Source organism: Pholis gunnellus (assembly GCF_910591455.1).
Source record: "Pholis gunnellus genome assembly, chromosome: 6".
In the NCBI taxonomy this organism is placed as follows: Eukaryota; Metazoa; Chordata; class Actinopteri; order Perciformes; family Pholidae; genus Pholis; species Pholis gunnellus.
Window position 1 is genome coordinate 12437622 of NC_136532.1, and position 16033 is coordinate 12453654.

Below are 16033 nucleotides of genomic sequence, written 5' to 3' on the forward strand. Positions count from 1 at the left end.
ACTGGATTATCAGTCAAACTGTCCTGATTGATCAGATTATGTTATTATTGTTAAAATCAGAGAAAATGGGAATATTTTACGCGTGCTTTAATTAAACCGTCTGGCCATTGATGTGAGGTGAACATGACTACACCACAATAGGATGGAAATTGAAAGAGGTATTTTTTAACCTAAATTATGAGTGTAATTCATCTCCAAGCCTATACTAAAAGAAATACCTATATGTGTTATATGTCTAATCAATGACGGGATTTATTTTAACTAGTGGGCTATAGGATACTCAAATAAATCCACAAAAGGCTATTAATCAATGCAATGCCTTATATTGTTTAATAAAACACACCTGTAACTTGCTAATATAACACAGCCAGATGTGATGATGATTTGGTTTGCATTCCCTGAAATGATAATAATTCCCAGGTCTAATCTCACATGAGAGACGCTCACATATGAGCTCACAGATTATACACGAGGCCTATATGAGCAGCAGCAGCAGTGGGTTGACGCGAGCGCGCAACATTTTGATTGGATTACTGTAGATCCTGATAACCGGAGGCATCCAGAGTTGAAAGTTGAAGGGGTCACTGCGAGGCCAACATGCCGTGGTTAATTTGTATTTCATTTAGTATGAGGATATGCTGCAGGAATGTGGTGTTGACTTTATCTCTAACGCTTTGATATTTTTGAGAAGTGTTCTGAAATAACCTAAGACTGGAGCCTATCAGTATTTTAAAGTCATATATTTATTGCTTTTTTTTAAAGAAGTACAACATGCAATAAAATATGAAAATAAATCAGATCACTTAGCCTGTTTGGAATTCTCGTGCGTAAATGTGCCACGTTTTTGCGCATCGGCACTTGCCTATCTTTTGTTTCACAAATGTATCCACAACTGCAGGTCTTACCGTGTTTAAATATCAAATTCCCCTTTAACAGACCTCCGGTCACCAGCCCCTCGGTGCACTGCCTCTCCTGCACAAGCGGATGCTGCAGTGAAAGCGCGCTGCCACTGGGAGAGTCTGGATTTGTGCCCGGTGTGTGTGAGCGTGTGTGTAAACGTAGACCCATCAAGTTTCCGATCTGCTCTGATACTCTATGTCTACCAATACACAGACACGCTCAGACACACGCGGAGTCGTTTTTTAAGATAATATCATTAAGGAGTTCACAAAAGTGAAAAAGTGCAAACTAAGAGTCAAAATAAATTAATAATATTACAATTATTATTATTTTCTTCTACTGATTAGGAGTTATAATGATATAGTCATATATACACACGAATCCAAGCAACAAGCAATAAACTTTGATTTTGCTGAAATTACTTTTTATGAAAAAGTAAAAAAAAGTATCCGGAACAAAAGGCCAACATAGTTTGAGTAATTTTGAAAAAGCAGTTAAGTGAACATACATAGCTTATTTAACCAATGTCACACCACAGCCTGGAAATATGTGTGTGTTGCTGTCAGTTAAGAAGGATTACCATGAAATATTTATCGCACTCATTATATTGGTTTACAGTTAGATTTAGTTTGCGCCATTTTATAACCCACAGGTCAATTATTTGACTTTCCAACCAAACAGAAATGAACAGACGTGGCAAATCAAAATGAAGACCTAAATATTTTTTAAAGAAAGAAAAAATGCTTTTGCGTGAAAAAGCAAATTAAACAGATCCATAGTTTATTATCACACTTTGCTCAGAATTTACCGTTATGTGTACTTACAGCCCAAATACGCTAAAATGTTGATTTACATTAATTATTAGCCTCTACATTTTTTAAATAATAATTCAACAGACCACAGGCATAGATGTTCACTTATCCGTTTGATGCCACAGGGTTGTTACGATACTGTAACATTAAAATCATTTTTTTCCCCGGATTTTTTAATGTGTGAAAACAAAATGTTAGTGAGGAATATTGTAAGGAGCCAATGCTGCTCCTTTGAATACGTCATAACTTCCCAGTCAAAATGAAGGATTCGGCAAAACTCACTCGTTTGTTTGTTGATCCTGTTGAGCACAACAGTGTGATAGTTAAGTCTTTGCAATCCGTTAATTTATTTTGAAAATCGAAATCATTTCAAGTGTTCCTGAAAGACAGTTTCATCAAATATCTCCGAAAAGTTCTGTAAAACTTCCTCTGTTGAAGTTTACTATCACACGATCGAATAATAGTAAGAAATAATAAAATAGACAGAATTGAACTGACTTCGTCTGTTGTTGTTTATAAATGCACATTTTAAATTCACAAAATAGTCTGACAAATTGTTGTGGGCACCCAAAAAAACTTTAAAATTTTGTCCAAAATCTGCTCTGCTTAATAACAAAATATATAGACAAAAACAACATATTCCCTTTTTAAAAATCAGCTTTAGTTGATAGACAGTTATTAAGTAATTTGTATCAGATACCTAATTAAAATGTTTCATTCAATTTAAATGATGTAAATCACCTTTTCAAAAGGAAATATTTAGCCTATTTGAAAACTCAATATTTTCACGGTATAGTATCCTAATATTGTGCATGCCGCTACAACACACATACACGGTCACAGGTTGTTTTATTGTGTTGTATTTACTTAGCTATTCTTTTTTGAGTATTTAATGCAATTTTCTAACTGGGCCTACTGCTTTTTGGACTGTAACTCTTCATATGGTTTTATATCCCTCAGTTGGTTGGTCAATGCAGAGGAAAAGTAAGCGGCAAATGAGGTGGTGGTGGCGGCTGGACGGCTCATTATTGTCCCATCCTGGCTGCAGCTGACTGGATCCTCTGTTCTCTGTATGGAGGAAGTGGTGACGGGGTCCCAGACCTCCTGCACTCAGCAGGTCTGTCTCACACACCTCCAGCTCGTCCAGAGCGGGTGTGTGCGTGTGTGTGTGGCATAAGAGGGCAAGGTCAACCCATTTCTCTGCAAACAATCACATCACACAGGGCAAAAATACATTCCAACCCCCCTCAACCTCCAGTTTGTAAGGTGGTCTGATGTGGGAACAGAGGAGGGAGGGGGTCTGGCAGCGGTCCAGACGGGGCCCCGAGTCCAGATGAAGGAAAACCTGTTCTACATTAATATGACTTCATATTACACATGTTAGGGAGACTCTGCTTTCTGCACAGCTTAGTTAAATGTAACGCTCTTCATTAAAGTCCGTGTGTGTAACCTGTCTTGTTGTAAATGTCTATCAGATCAGATCACTCAGTGGTTTAGAAGTGAAGACGTGTATCACACGTCGGTGGTCAGTGTTGCTCAGAGACCTATAAAAGATATACTTATATATTTACTCAGTTTAATCATGTTTATTTATCATTCCACACACTGATTAAATGCATATAATTGTATCAACTTGTTTTGCTTGCATGGGTGAACTCTCCGTAGACCTTGAAAAAAACTCTTGAAAAAAGTCAATCACCATGATACCTCCAATCATTTACAACACATTTGTGATGATTTTACAACACATGAACAACTGACACACATTTATTGCTTGCCGCTGAATAACAACTTGTGTCAGTATAACTTGATTATACGTCTTCTTTGTAGCCAATTAAGTGTACATTTTGATTTAACAGTGTTTACTCTGAAATAGCAAAGTAAATCAATGTATCAATCAATGTATGTAATACTTCTTTTCTCATCAGGCTGTGTTCCGATCATTGACTGTAGATAAGAAGATCTGATCTAATTTGATTATTATTGGGACTTTTATTTTGTAGGGGACAACCTAGGAGGAGTAACATCAAAACCACGCAGGAAACTATTGTACTCTGTCATTGTTTAGCAGCTGGCACGTCATCCTCGATTCATAATTGTTGTCATGTTTTTATATTGTGAATGATATAGAAAGGCCTAATGGCCACTATAAATATTTTTATTGGGTTTCAATGCGAGTGCTTGAATGCGAGCAGGACCGCTTTAAGAGCTTATAGCGTCTTGAACTGCTCACTTGAAAGTGTGCTGAATGAAGTGTGTCGTCTTGCAGCTCCCTCTAGTGGCATTCTTCTGCAAACAGGGAAATAGCAGTGGAACAGTGGAAAGCAAAGAAATCAATGTGACAAAGTCCAAAAGAAACAAACATTGTACTTTACTTCATCGTATACATATTAACCACGTGAACTACAACTACAGCAACAAAGCATACTCATCCAGCTACAGGAAAATGACTGTATTTAGGAGCAACATAAATCACCAGTGTGATGGCATCAGAAAGAGACAGAGAGGGAGGGAGAGACGGAGCAGTCTGGTGCAGATTCATCCATGTGGGAACATTAACATTTAGGGTGGCAGTCTGCCCTCAGAGCTGCCTGTCACTCACAGGCGTCAAACTGAAGTGCAGCGTGACCTTTACATTATGTTTGTGCACACACACACACACACACACACACACACACAGAGAATAAATTCAACCCCGAAGGCTTATTGTGTGTTGCCATTTTTCAGACCTTTACCTCTTTTTTGTCTCTTAAACCGTCTGCACCTTAGAGTATTTATGGAGAGATGAGAAGCTCACCAGAGAAGTTGATTATATTGGTGGGAGGTTTTAAATCACTGAGTCAAAGGGCTTCGCAATTTCACAATTTTACACAAACAAACACCATCCTCCACGTTCTTTTTCTTTCCTTAAACTTGCATCCCCTCATCGTCACCACCGGTCTGTCCTGACACGTGTTTCTGCTTGGATTTCTGTCAGTACCTAGAGGAGCTCCGTCTTTAACAGACTGAAAACTCATTTCAACACAGCTGACATTTCACAGGCACTCAGGGCCTTTTTTATTTACCTAAGACACAATTTTAAACTGTTCAGTGGAGACATTTTGCTCTTGTCGGTCCTGCAGCGACACAGCTGCACTGGGAGGCAGAGAGGGAAGTGGACCGAGGTCAGGACAGAGTTTTAGGCGTTTTACCTAATGGACCTTTGCACTGGACGTGTGAAACACTTCACTTAACACAGCCTCTGGGCACTAGATTGGCATGTGTATGGCGTGCATGCATGTGTTAAGGGTGGCTGTGTTAAAGGTCAAATAAATTGGCCCTGACGTGCCTGGTAGTTGGGACATTTTTCCACTTGGGAGAGAAAACAAAGATAAAACTTTAGAAGTCTGAATGCCACCCCTTCTATCAAAAACGAATTTAGAAAATGTCAAGTTAGTTTGTGCTATTTGTGGTACAAAATGTGGATTGACTCAGCAACAGCCACTAGATAGCAGAAAGTGAGAAAAGTCAAACTCAAACAAACAGTGAACTTTCGAGTTGATCAAAAACAACCCAAAGAAGACAAATAAAAAGCATCATTTAATGTACAAGAAAGAAAATTAACTCTATATGCAGGCAGACGAGTGCACACAGCTTCAGAAAACTGAAACAGTCGGGAACATGGTACCACATCAATGAAGTCTTGAGGGGAACCTGAGGAGGGCTGGTGTAGCAACACAAAGTATCTGAGGCATCATCTCAGAGGAAGCTGTTAATATCTGCTGTAAAAGCTTTAAACAAAACTAAAAACACAAGCAAAACTGAGAAAAGCAAAGTGCAGAATTACAGTTAAATTACCAGAAGTAGTGGCACATTTTCCCACATAATGCTGGAATAAGAAAATCACATTTATAAAGCTGTCAATCAGCTGATCAACTGTACTTTGATGTTGGCAGTACATCCTACGACAAGTACCATCTAAAACACTGCTGTATCATCATGGTACCCTGTTAAAAGCTAAGAGAGGAGTCACAGTTTACTGACAGTTGATCTTCTTTGAAGTATTAAAAGCTTCTGTTTAAAACACATGAAAGTTGCTGCTGACAACAAAAGAGCCCTCATTCAGTTGTACCTTTTTTATGAGACCTACACTGATACTTTCCCCCCCAGACACCTGATTAGATGCGAGTAAACAAATGCTTGTTAATTATTAATAAAGAAAAGTTGACGTCACATAACATGCGTTTCAGGAAGAAAGAGAAAAAACCCCACTGCTGGCTTTAAAATAAACTAAAAAGACCCAATTTAAAAAAAAGAGTATTTTGTGAAGATGAGCTTGAATATAAAAAAATATAGATACTAATGTGTTTAAATGCGTTAAACACTTCTTGGTAAATACTTCTAGCCGGGGTGAAAACACGTTCTTGATGACAGAGTTACATCAACATCGGAGCCAAGTGCAACAGACTGAAAGCATGTGCCATAATTTGTTAGTCTGCGAGAACAATTAACAACAAGATTATTCAAGTTTTCAGAGGAAGTTGCACTAAAACCACTCCATCGTACTTCTTCACAGTCCTGTGAACCACAAACACTGCGCCTCTTGGTCCCCTTCCAGCTGGGTGCGTACTTCTTCTGCAATGCAGCTGCAAGACCAGCAGGAGGCCCCCATCTCACATCATGGCGATGAGGCGGATGGTCACAGTGTCACTTCATTAGCAGGGAACACTATTATTACCAGTCACATTCATTTTAAAGCAAGTACCAACTCTCAAGTCCAAACAGGAGTCTGGACAGACTTCACTCAACTTAGACGTCTGTGGTGCGGATGCCGTCTTCGTCCAGGCTAAAGGGGAAGCTGCAGCCGCTGTGAGGCTGAGGCTGCGAGCGGTGCCTCCGACGCCCGCTGGCCACTTCTCCAGACGCTGTGAGGATCCCCAGTCCGCTGGCTGAAGCTGCTGGATTGGCGCAGGGGCAAGGGGTTGCGGCGGAGAGGGAGTTGGAGGAGGAGGAGGTTGAGGAAGAGGTGGATGAGGAGGAGAGCGAAGGCAAGTTGGGCAGAGAGCTGAAAGCACTGTCTTCATCCTCTGCATCCAGGATGGAGGGCTCACACGGAGGGACAGGCGTCCAGGGCTGCCAGCCCGGTGCCACAGAGCAGGACTTGACCAGTGTAGGTCGGCGCTCATCGCTCTGTTGACCTCGAGACGCCGAGGAGGCATTTTGACTTCGATAGAGAGAAGCAACACGTCTAGATGGAAAACCCTGCAATGAGAGAGACAGTAACACGATCAGTGTTCATCATAAGTTCATCTGGAGTTTTCACGTCTCCTCTAAGAACGTATAGTGAGAAAGGACGGAAGATTTGTTTGTGTCAAGAGGAGAGACAACAGAGTTACCTTAGGGGGACCTCTGAAGTCCTGGATCTTCATCTCAATGTCCCTGATCCAGCCATGCATCTCCTCTGGAGAGTCAGTCTGTAGAAAAACATTATCAGAAGATAAAGCCTTGCAGAACTGCATATCTGCACTTATTTTCACGCTTGATATTATATGAGTCACCGGCGATATTCTATATTTTTCTTACTGTCATGAAAAACCAACAAAAATGACCCTAAGTGTCACATTTACATCGTAAATAAAGATAAATAACAATTGTTCTGTGTTTAACATGTTTTTTTAATCGCCATTATGTTTTCCAAACTTTTAGATATCAATGACCTGCTCCAATCCTTAACCATAATTCACATTTAATTTTAGTTTAAGATGATTTCCCACTTTGCTGTCTGCACTTCCACTATGATCATGGTCTCGGTGTCATGTGTTGTTTTTATTATGCATGTTTTTTTTCAGTTTACTAAATGTTTGTCATGCTTCCTTTTTTTTTTGCGCAGAAAAATAAAAGCACTCATGCTTGCAGCCTCTTTCTCTCTCTCTCTCCAGCACTTCCCATGTGATCCGACCCCACCATCTCAGTCAGCTGTTTTCCCGAGAGGGGGCGACAGGATGTTGTTAATGTTATAGTAACAGATGGCTTTGCCCATTTTACAAAAACAAACTTTTCATGCTCCTAAAATAAGAGCCAGTGCCACACATCAGCAGCAGAGCATTTAGAGAAAACAACAGAAGATACACCTGCGAATACAGACCCTCCCTGCTCTGACTAACAGATTCATTTGTCTATAATCATGCTTTCACCCTCTGATGGGTTGGTATGACAGTAAGACTGTACCTGAATGTAGAAGGTTCGGGAGCTGGTGATGATCTCAAACAGGTTGTCTCTCAGCAGGAGGTCCCTGATGGACACACATAGTGGAAAATGATCATGCTGAATAAAACAGTGGCCAAAGGGAGGGCTAGATAGTATTTAGCAGTGTACAAATCTACTGTCTGTTTCAGTTTTGTATTCTACAGGAAGAATTCTACAGGAAGTGGCCGGGCGTTCACCAGACACTGCTGGAAATCTTTAAGATGCCTCATCTTCTGTTAGGTTGTTTTCTATTATCATTTATTTTCTTCATTCCTATGTTTAACTGTTGACAAGATATGCAAAATAAATTGTATTTTAACCGCGTACCTAAACCTAAAGCTTTGTAACTGTTAAAGGAAACAGAATGGGGGTTTCAACAAAGGGGAAATACAAGTCAGAATTGCAGTGTGTCATGTTGTGTGATTTCTCTTTAAAAGGTGGAGGTTATGTATTTGATAGGAGTCCAAACGTTTAAAAATATGATTATGAACACACGGATTACAATAATGGCCCCATAGAAATTTGCCATAATAATTAATTGAGCCACTTTTTTGTGTTAAAGGTCCAAATGAAAATAAAGGTTGTTGGAAGTGTCTATGAAAAAAAAGAAATATTGTCCATTGCCAGTGATCCATTTTGCATGCACTTTTTTTTAAACGGTCCCAAACTTCAGCCCTTAAGTTTCCATCTACTGTCAAGTCTGTACAGTCTTCAGGCTTTGACATATGCTTGTAGATCATAGATCTATTGATTGTGAGCTAAAAACAACACAAGTATAACATCAGCCAAGCTTTATCCTGCACTGATCAAACAATCAGGAGAAAACTGATTGAGGATAAACTTCCCTGGATATCTGAATAACAAAACTGAAACTACTGACATCTACTGCATGTTAGCCTATTGTTTGTTTGTATGCTGTAAAAACGTGAATGCTGTTCCTATCTGATCAAAGTGTAATATGTTCTATTCACTGGAGAGATAACCAGAGAGAGAGAAAGTAAAATGGTGAATTTGACTGAGGGGTTCATAATTGACTCACCCTGACTTGACGAGACATTCATGGACCTTCTGAATGTCCCTCAGTGGGACAGCTCGGAGAGGCTCCTTATCCTGGGACATACGTAAGCACAATTCAGACATGGATAGACAAAGACCACAGTCATCAACATGTGAGAAAGGAAAAACAAAAAGTCTGGCTCCTCACCATCTCAGACTTGTAGTAACTGACTGCATTGTCATTCAGGACGAAAAACCTCCTCTTCCAGCTCTTCCTCTGAAACACACACAAACACACACACATTACAGTTTCCACATTCAGATTTCTTTGTTTGAACACAGAGCTCATCAGTTATAAGTGGCTGTGTACTCACCACATTTCCTTGTTTGACACAGTAACCGCACCTCAGCACACCTGGTCTGTTGCCCTTCCTCTCCCGCCCTTCTGTCTCTTCGCTCTCATTCTGAAACATTTCATTACCACCATCTTCAATATCATTACAACGAACGTGGTCAGTGTAACCGCCATCTTCAAAATACACCAGATTACACACACACACACACACACACAAACACACACAGACACACACACAGTGGTTATGGAGGCTGAGAGCAAGCACAGAAAAAAAACAATGATCCATAATGCTAATTCTGGCTTCTAGCATCATCTGTGTCCTTTGATACCGTCATAGTAACCACAACAGTTTGAGCTTCCTCTTCATTACCTGGATGGGAGTGTGCACCACCACGCCACCGATGATCTCGGTCTTGTAGGCATGCGGTCTCCTTCTTCCCTGAGTGTCGCTGATTACTGCGGTCACGTCGGACCTCGGAGGAGCAGGGCCAGACTTAGGAACCTGTCGGCACAGCAGCCGGTAGGATATTATCAACTAGCGTGGCATTAACAAGCAGAGCTCAATGGGTAAAGCTTGCTACTAACAGCCAGGGGTTAATGGTTTCATTCCCACTGGGAGTCTCTGTGCTGCAACAGTGCAATTGTAATATGTTCTACATGAAGACATCCAACACAGTCTACAGGGTAGTTTGACTTTCATGATTCTTTACCAGGCACTTTGTTATTACTTTAGTTTTATTACTGTACAATATATTAATTTTCTCCAAAATGACTTAAATAAGTTAATTCAAGAGGAACAAGAGCTACAAGTCATCAGAATTGTAAGTGCATTTGTTGTGTTGCGTATAAACTGGAGGTGCTGTTTCTAAAAAAACTTTAAAGAACTAAAAAAAAAAAAAAACCTTATAAAGGCAACATGAAAAATAAATCCTAAGAAATAATAAATGGCGTCTCCAAAGTATATGACAAACAAATATAACCCCTCTGGAGTTATATTTGTCTGGAGAAGCAAAATAATAATAGAAATAACATGTGAAGGGCTTTATTATAATCAATCTATCGTTTGTGAATAAATATGTGAGCTTCATCAGTCTGTGCTTTACTTTCATTCCTGCATCTACATCTGGTCCATTCTGCTTTAAAAAGTATTACTGTAGGTTTCATTGAGGCCGTGGAAGCTGAGAAAAGGCGGCGGAGAGGCCCTCCAATCGAAGGGGAAGTGAAAGAGAGAGTGAGCGACGCTGCTTCCTGTGTCAGTGTGCAGGTGAGAGAGAAAGAGAGACACTCTTCTCTGTCATCTGGATGTCACTAGCAAACAAGAGCCTGGTCATCTCGCACAAATAATATGCAAATATTATGTGCATAGCATGGTCACACACACACACACACACACAAAAAGGTGTTGTGACACCTCCACCACAATGACGTGTGTGTGTGTTATCGCTCATCATTGTGCACGTTCACAATTTCCTCATTCAACAAGTGTGTGAGAGGGCATCTGTGGGCAACGCGACGGCATTTTAGCCCACTCAGGCCAAACTGGTTTCAGTCACATCACCGCTTCCTGCGCTCAGGTGGAAACAAATCTCTCATCAATATCCCCGAGTTTAGCCTTTTTCTAAACACGCATAGGGCAAACGCATCTGGTTCTAATATCATGTATGTGTGCAGGTGTGTGTGTGTGTGTGTTGCACTCACAGTGATCTTGCTGGCCTTATTGAGAGCAGCCACCCAGTCCCTCATGTCAGTCACATCGTTGGCTTGGAGGAAGTACCTCCGGGAAACTGCATTGATGACTACAGAGATAGACATCACTTTGATGAAGGTCCACAATAACTGCATTACATGATTGTATCACATGTGTAAAGACAATTAATGCCATTGTGCACTACTGCATGAGCATGACTCAGCGTTTCTCTGAAAAACTCACCAAAGCAGAACTCTGTCTTTGGCTTTTGCTTCGCTGTAGCTTCACTCACCTGAGAAGAGGAGACAATGGGAAAGGAGAGGAGACAAGAGGAAAGAAAGGAGTGGAGACAAAAGGAGAGGAGACAACAGAAAAGCAAAAAGAGACCAAAGGAGAGATGAGGAGACAAAAGGTGAAAGAGAGGTAAGAAGAAGAGAGAAAGGGGGAGAAGAGGAGGCAAAGGGCAAGGAGAGGGGAGACAGAAGGAAAGAATAGAAGAAAAGACAAAAGGAGACAAAAAGAGAAGAGAGAAGTGAAGAGGAGAAACATTTCATTTATTTGCCATTTCTTTGACTCAGAGTGTCCAGGGAGGAGCTGTCAGCACTACAGTGCAGTGCAGCCAGATGTCATTATCTCTGCTTAGTTCAGCGAGCACTCTGACATCTGGAAAACTTTACCAAGTCTTCTTCTGCATGTGACTGTTAACTATGGATAACTCCGATGTGGTGTATCTGTGCACTCCATTTACATGTTTCTGTTTGGGCTCAGATGTCTCCTCTACTGCACATTACGTTCACTACAACCCACAGCAAAGTGAAAAGGTTTACCTTAGAGATGTAGGTCAGTCTCAGGCTGCCAACAAAACTGGTTCCACTGGGCAAGTTCTGCATACAAACACAAACACACAGACTCGTCATTGGCTCAGAGTCCAAGGTTACACTCCTCCTATTGGTCAATTCCACTTCCTCTTGCTGTTTGTGCAAGTGTGTGTCATGCATATAAGTGTGGAGCACCTGAGGGTTGTCCATATACCACAGCAGAACATTTTCCTGCGTGTCCAGGATGAAGTATCGCCTCTGGAAGCGGCAGCTGTTCTCCTTCTCCTCGACGTCCAGGAAGCCGCATACACGTTTCAACCGGTCCACGTACGGCATGCTGCTGCTATCACATGTCACTGGGACACACAGACGGACAGACACTCTAGTCAGATGGGCAGTGAGAGGCAAAAATGTAAAGGGAGCAACAGAAGGAGATGGACGCCTAGGTCAGAAAGAAATAGACAAACAAATGTGGGGGATAAAGCCAACTTTCATATACTGTTCAAATACACATACACACAGGAAGAAAGAGACACGCTCGCACTCAGCAGTTTTTCACGTGACGTGATTGAGGCTGAGCAGCAAACCCCGAAGCCCGAGGCTGAGCTGAGGCCCTCCACCACAGCCAAAAATTACAGACTGCACTCAAGAACTGCACACACGCACATTTCCACTGGCCAGGGAAGAGAGAGGAGGGAGGAGGGAGGGAAGGAGGAATGGGAAAAAGAGGAGAGAGGTTTGGTGAGATGTATTCATTAAGATGATGCCATGCATGTGAATCACTGAGCTGCTGACTGATTTCTCAACAAAATAAAGACTCATTCAGCTCAGACACTCAGGTATGCTGATATTTAAAAAATGTCTGGTTTCCAGGAGAACTTTATCCATGGCAGACATCTATACATGAAAGTACTTTTGTATTTTTTTTTTTTTTTTTTGAGGGGAGGGGGAGAGACTTGCCAGAAGACTTTTGGCACGATGAGAGCTCTATTTGATAATCTCATCCTTGAACTTTCGGCCCATCCACTCTTCTGCATCTCTGCAGACCATCACACTACATACTCTACACAGTTAGATGCAGTCATTCACAAGATGCAAAGCAGATTTTCTGCACACACGGTCTTACTTTTCCCCACACTTCAATTTATTGAAAGGACTTGACCGAATCTGGCCACAAAGGTAATTATGACAGCTAACTATAGGCCACATCTGTGACTGATTTGAAGAACAAACAGTAAAACGTAAGTGACAGTCGTATAAAATATATGATCAGGACTGAATGGCTGAGCCCTCTGCCAATACTTTTACAGGATGAATTTCCATAAACATTACCATGAATACATTCATACAGGCAAACATTGACACTGAGAAAAAACAACAGACTCGTAGGCTGTATCTTCACTGGCCTGGTTGAACTTCTGTGACACTGTTCTCAAGGTAACAGTTAGAAAAAATGCTTAATTCTGAAACTGCTTAGTTAGAAAAATTAGTGGGTTGTGTTTCTGATGCGTCAGTCGTACAACCTTTATTTCTTTTGCCACTGAAATAGGTCAGAGATACAAACCATTCAGCAGCCTTTTGCAGAAACTCTGGGTGTAATGGAAAAGAGAGAATGATGCTGCAAAGGGCACACAGACACCCAGGCTGAGACTGACACACCCCACAAACTCTCCCACACACACCAAAAGCTTTTTGGGTATCGGAAAACATCAGGCTGAACCAACACGGGGAGAAGCAGCGGTGAGGTGGACATCTTAGGCAAAAATTGACCACTATTCTGTAAATAATCAAGACAGTCTTTAACACAGTTCTATGTTACATTTAAAGTACTTTGGCTTTGAATTGTAACAAGATAGCAGACATATATATATATATCAAGGAATGTAAATGTAGTTTAGGTATGAGGGCAGAACATAGTGTACAGATCACAGCAGTGATATCGGTGTCATTGTCTTTAAGCACATCCAGGGCAGTGAAGTGAAAGCCACCTCCACTCAGTTTACACATCTGCTTTATTTGTGGACAAGTTAAACCTCTTGTCTGAAACAGAAACCGATTTAAACTGATTTAAAATGGTTATGTACTTCTATGAAGTTCGACAGAATGGGCAAAATCAGAGTTAATTTGAGTTAGTATGTGCTTTTTATTATTAATTAGACAACGCAATTGTGTATTACAATACCTAAGACGATAAAAGCCCCACTGACAGTGATGGAATATTATTGGTTGATGCATTCACATGTGAGTGTTACTTAAATGCTGTAGAAGCTTATTTTAACAGCTTGAGATACTTTCTGTAACAAGGCCTCACATGTTTAGGGACTGTACAAACATTGTTGGTTATTTTGAGGAGAAGAAGTATTTTGAAGTCAAGGGGAGGGTTTGTCAAAGAAAGTATAAACTGCAGATGGCTTAAAAAGAGGACCACAGCAACAAGTAACTGCTGGCTGTAAAAGGTACAATATTTCACTCCGAATTCTGTGGTGAAGTGAACATATAAAGTAGCTTGAAATAGAAATAAAATACATAACATCTGAAGATAAAACTGAATATATTTGGATTTGTTAGTTGAACAAAACAAGGTTTATGGGAAGTTGTGGTAGGCACGTTTCAATAGTAGTGGATTAATAACTTTCTCCACTGCTCTCTAATAACAGCTGGATATTCACATTCTTGACCACAGTGCAGATACGTGACACACGCCACTGAAAACCATGGGCGTGCACGTAGCCTATAACGTGAATATGAGCGCGCAATGAAACGTTTAAACGTGATCTGGCAGAATTACTCAGCGACACCTGACAGACGTTACATTAGTTCTGCTCAGATGACCTGCACTGACTCACCAGATCCAACGACTCCACGGCCTGCCACACCTACAGTACTGAACCCTCCGCACACGCGCACACACACGCACACACACACGCACACACACAGACAGACAATGACACACACGCAGTCACAAAGTGCTACTGTCGGCTGGCTACTTACCCGCAGTGAAGTCAGTTTGCGCCACAGCCAGCGCCCCGCACGGCTCACAAGCACAGAGACACCCGCGTTTGGTAAATAACGAGCATGTTAGAACAAAGTTTTAATAACTTTTACAAACAGCGTACATGATCAAAGCCGGTCCGGTGTGCATCAGGCTCTCACACTCTCATCTGTTTGATTGTGTGATCGGATTACAGAAGAGTTGTCTTTTTTCCGGGTTGGACGTTTCGTTATTAGAATAAACCAGCCCCGGATGTGATCTATGCCTCCTGTGAGCTCCGGCCGGGTCCTCCTCCTCTGCTCTGCTGCTGATCTCTCATACGACGAGGAACTAACAGCTCAACTTTTCATTTTAACATCTAAGATTCAGTAAAGACCCCATCCGTACTTTGGTTTTGTCAGTTTATGCTCTTTTTTAGAGGCTTTTATTTAGAAAATACATTAAACGTACGCAGTTTCTTTCTTCCTGCAACTGCATGCGATATGTTATCTCTTCTACTGTCAGGTGGCAACTGGAGAACTGTGTCAGACACACACATCTACACACACACCCGCGAATCAGTTGGTGCCTATAAATCAGCAGCTATAAAAGCGTGTAAACCTGGATAAGCAGGTAAACAGTGAAGAATAGTGTCATTCATACCACGGGAGGTGAGTGTGACAGGTGCAATATGATGTGCCAAAAGCAGTTGGGGGAAAAAACCTTCACTGCATTTCCTTTTAAAATTGCAAAAAGTAGCAACAGGACTACCAAAATGTAATGCTCCATCAATAGCAGAGCCACAGCAGGATTTTAGAAATCTCCCCTCACACTGTTACAAATGACTGTAGCCACCAAACTCTGTGACATTGTCTGAGCGGATTAAAAAAATCACAAACATTCCCTTTTTACTGCATAATCTTGTTCCAAAGCCGCGTCATCATATGCCAGGTGTTTTTGTTGAGGAAGTACTAAATCTGTTGATTTCTGTGTATGTAGTTGTGGCTAAAAACAACAATTTGAAAGATATATGGTCTAAAAAAATAAAATCAGCTTTAAAAGCCTAATATATGTCATCTGTAAGTACTTATAGTATTTAACCTATAATTACAGAGAGAAGAAATACAAAATACTTGAGAGATACCTTAAATAAAAATAAACAAACCTCTTGTGCTAGCAGTAGCATGACGGGGCTGGAAATTCAGATGTTACTGATGCAGATTGGTCCTTTTCAGAGAGTCTGGCAGAATAATAGTGTTTAATTATTGT

General features: G+C 41.0%; 1 protein-coding gene across 1 annotated transcript; it reads right to left on the reverse strand.

The window, feature by feature from the left end:
* Positions 1-5278: 5278 nt before the first annotated feature.
* plekha2 (pleckstrin homology domain containing A2) lies at positions 5279-14969 on the reverse strand. Its single transcript, XM_079161830.1, has 12 exons — positions 14785-14969; positions 11989-12149; positions 11803-11859; positions 11219-11267; positions 10987-11084; positions 9659-9790; positions 9308-9397; positions 9142-9210; positions 8977-9047; positions 7920-7983; positions 7088-7165; positions 5279-6953 (listed from the first exon to the last, which is right to left on the reverse strand). Exons 2-12 carry the CDS (start codon positions 12127-12129, stop codon positions 6501-6503), a joined length of 1302 nt encoding a protein of 433 aa, XP_079017956.1. The 5' UTR covers positions 12130-12149; positions 14785-14969; the 3' UTR covers positions 5279-6500.
* Positions 14970-16033: the final 1064 nt, after the last annotated feature.

Excerpts from the sequence above, each read along its gene's own strand:
- plekha2 (XM_079161830.1), bottom strand. The coding sequence starts at position 12,129 with ATGCCGTACGTGGACCGGTTGAAACGTGTATGCGGCTTCCTGGACGTC. Across the intron at positions 9,211-9,307 it reads GTGTCAAACAAGGAAATGTG|AGGAAGAGCTGGAAGAGGAG; the intron begins GTGAGTACACAG and ends TGTGTGTTTCAG. Across the intron at positions 7,984-8,976 it reads GAATGTCTCGTCAAGTCAGG|GGACCTCCTGCTGAGAGACA; the intron begins GTGAGTCAATTA and ends TGTGTCCATCAG.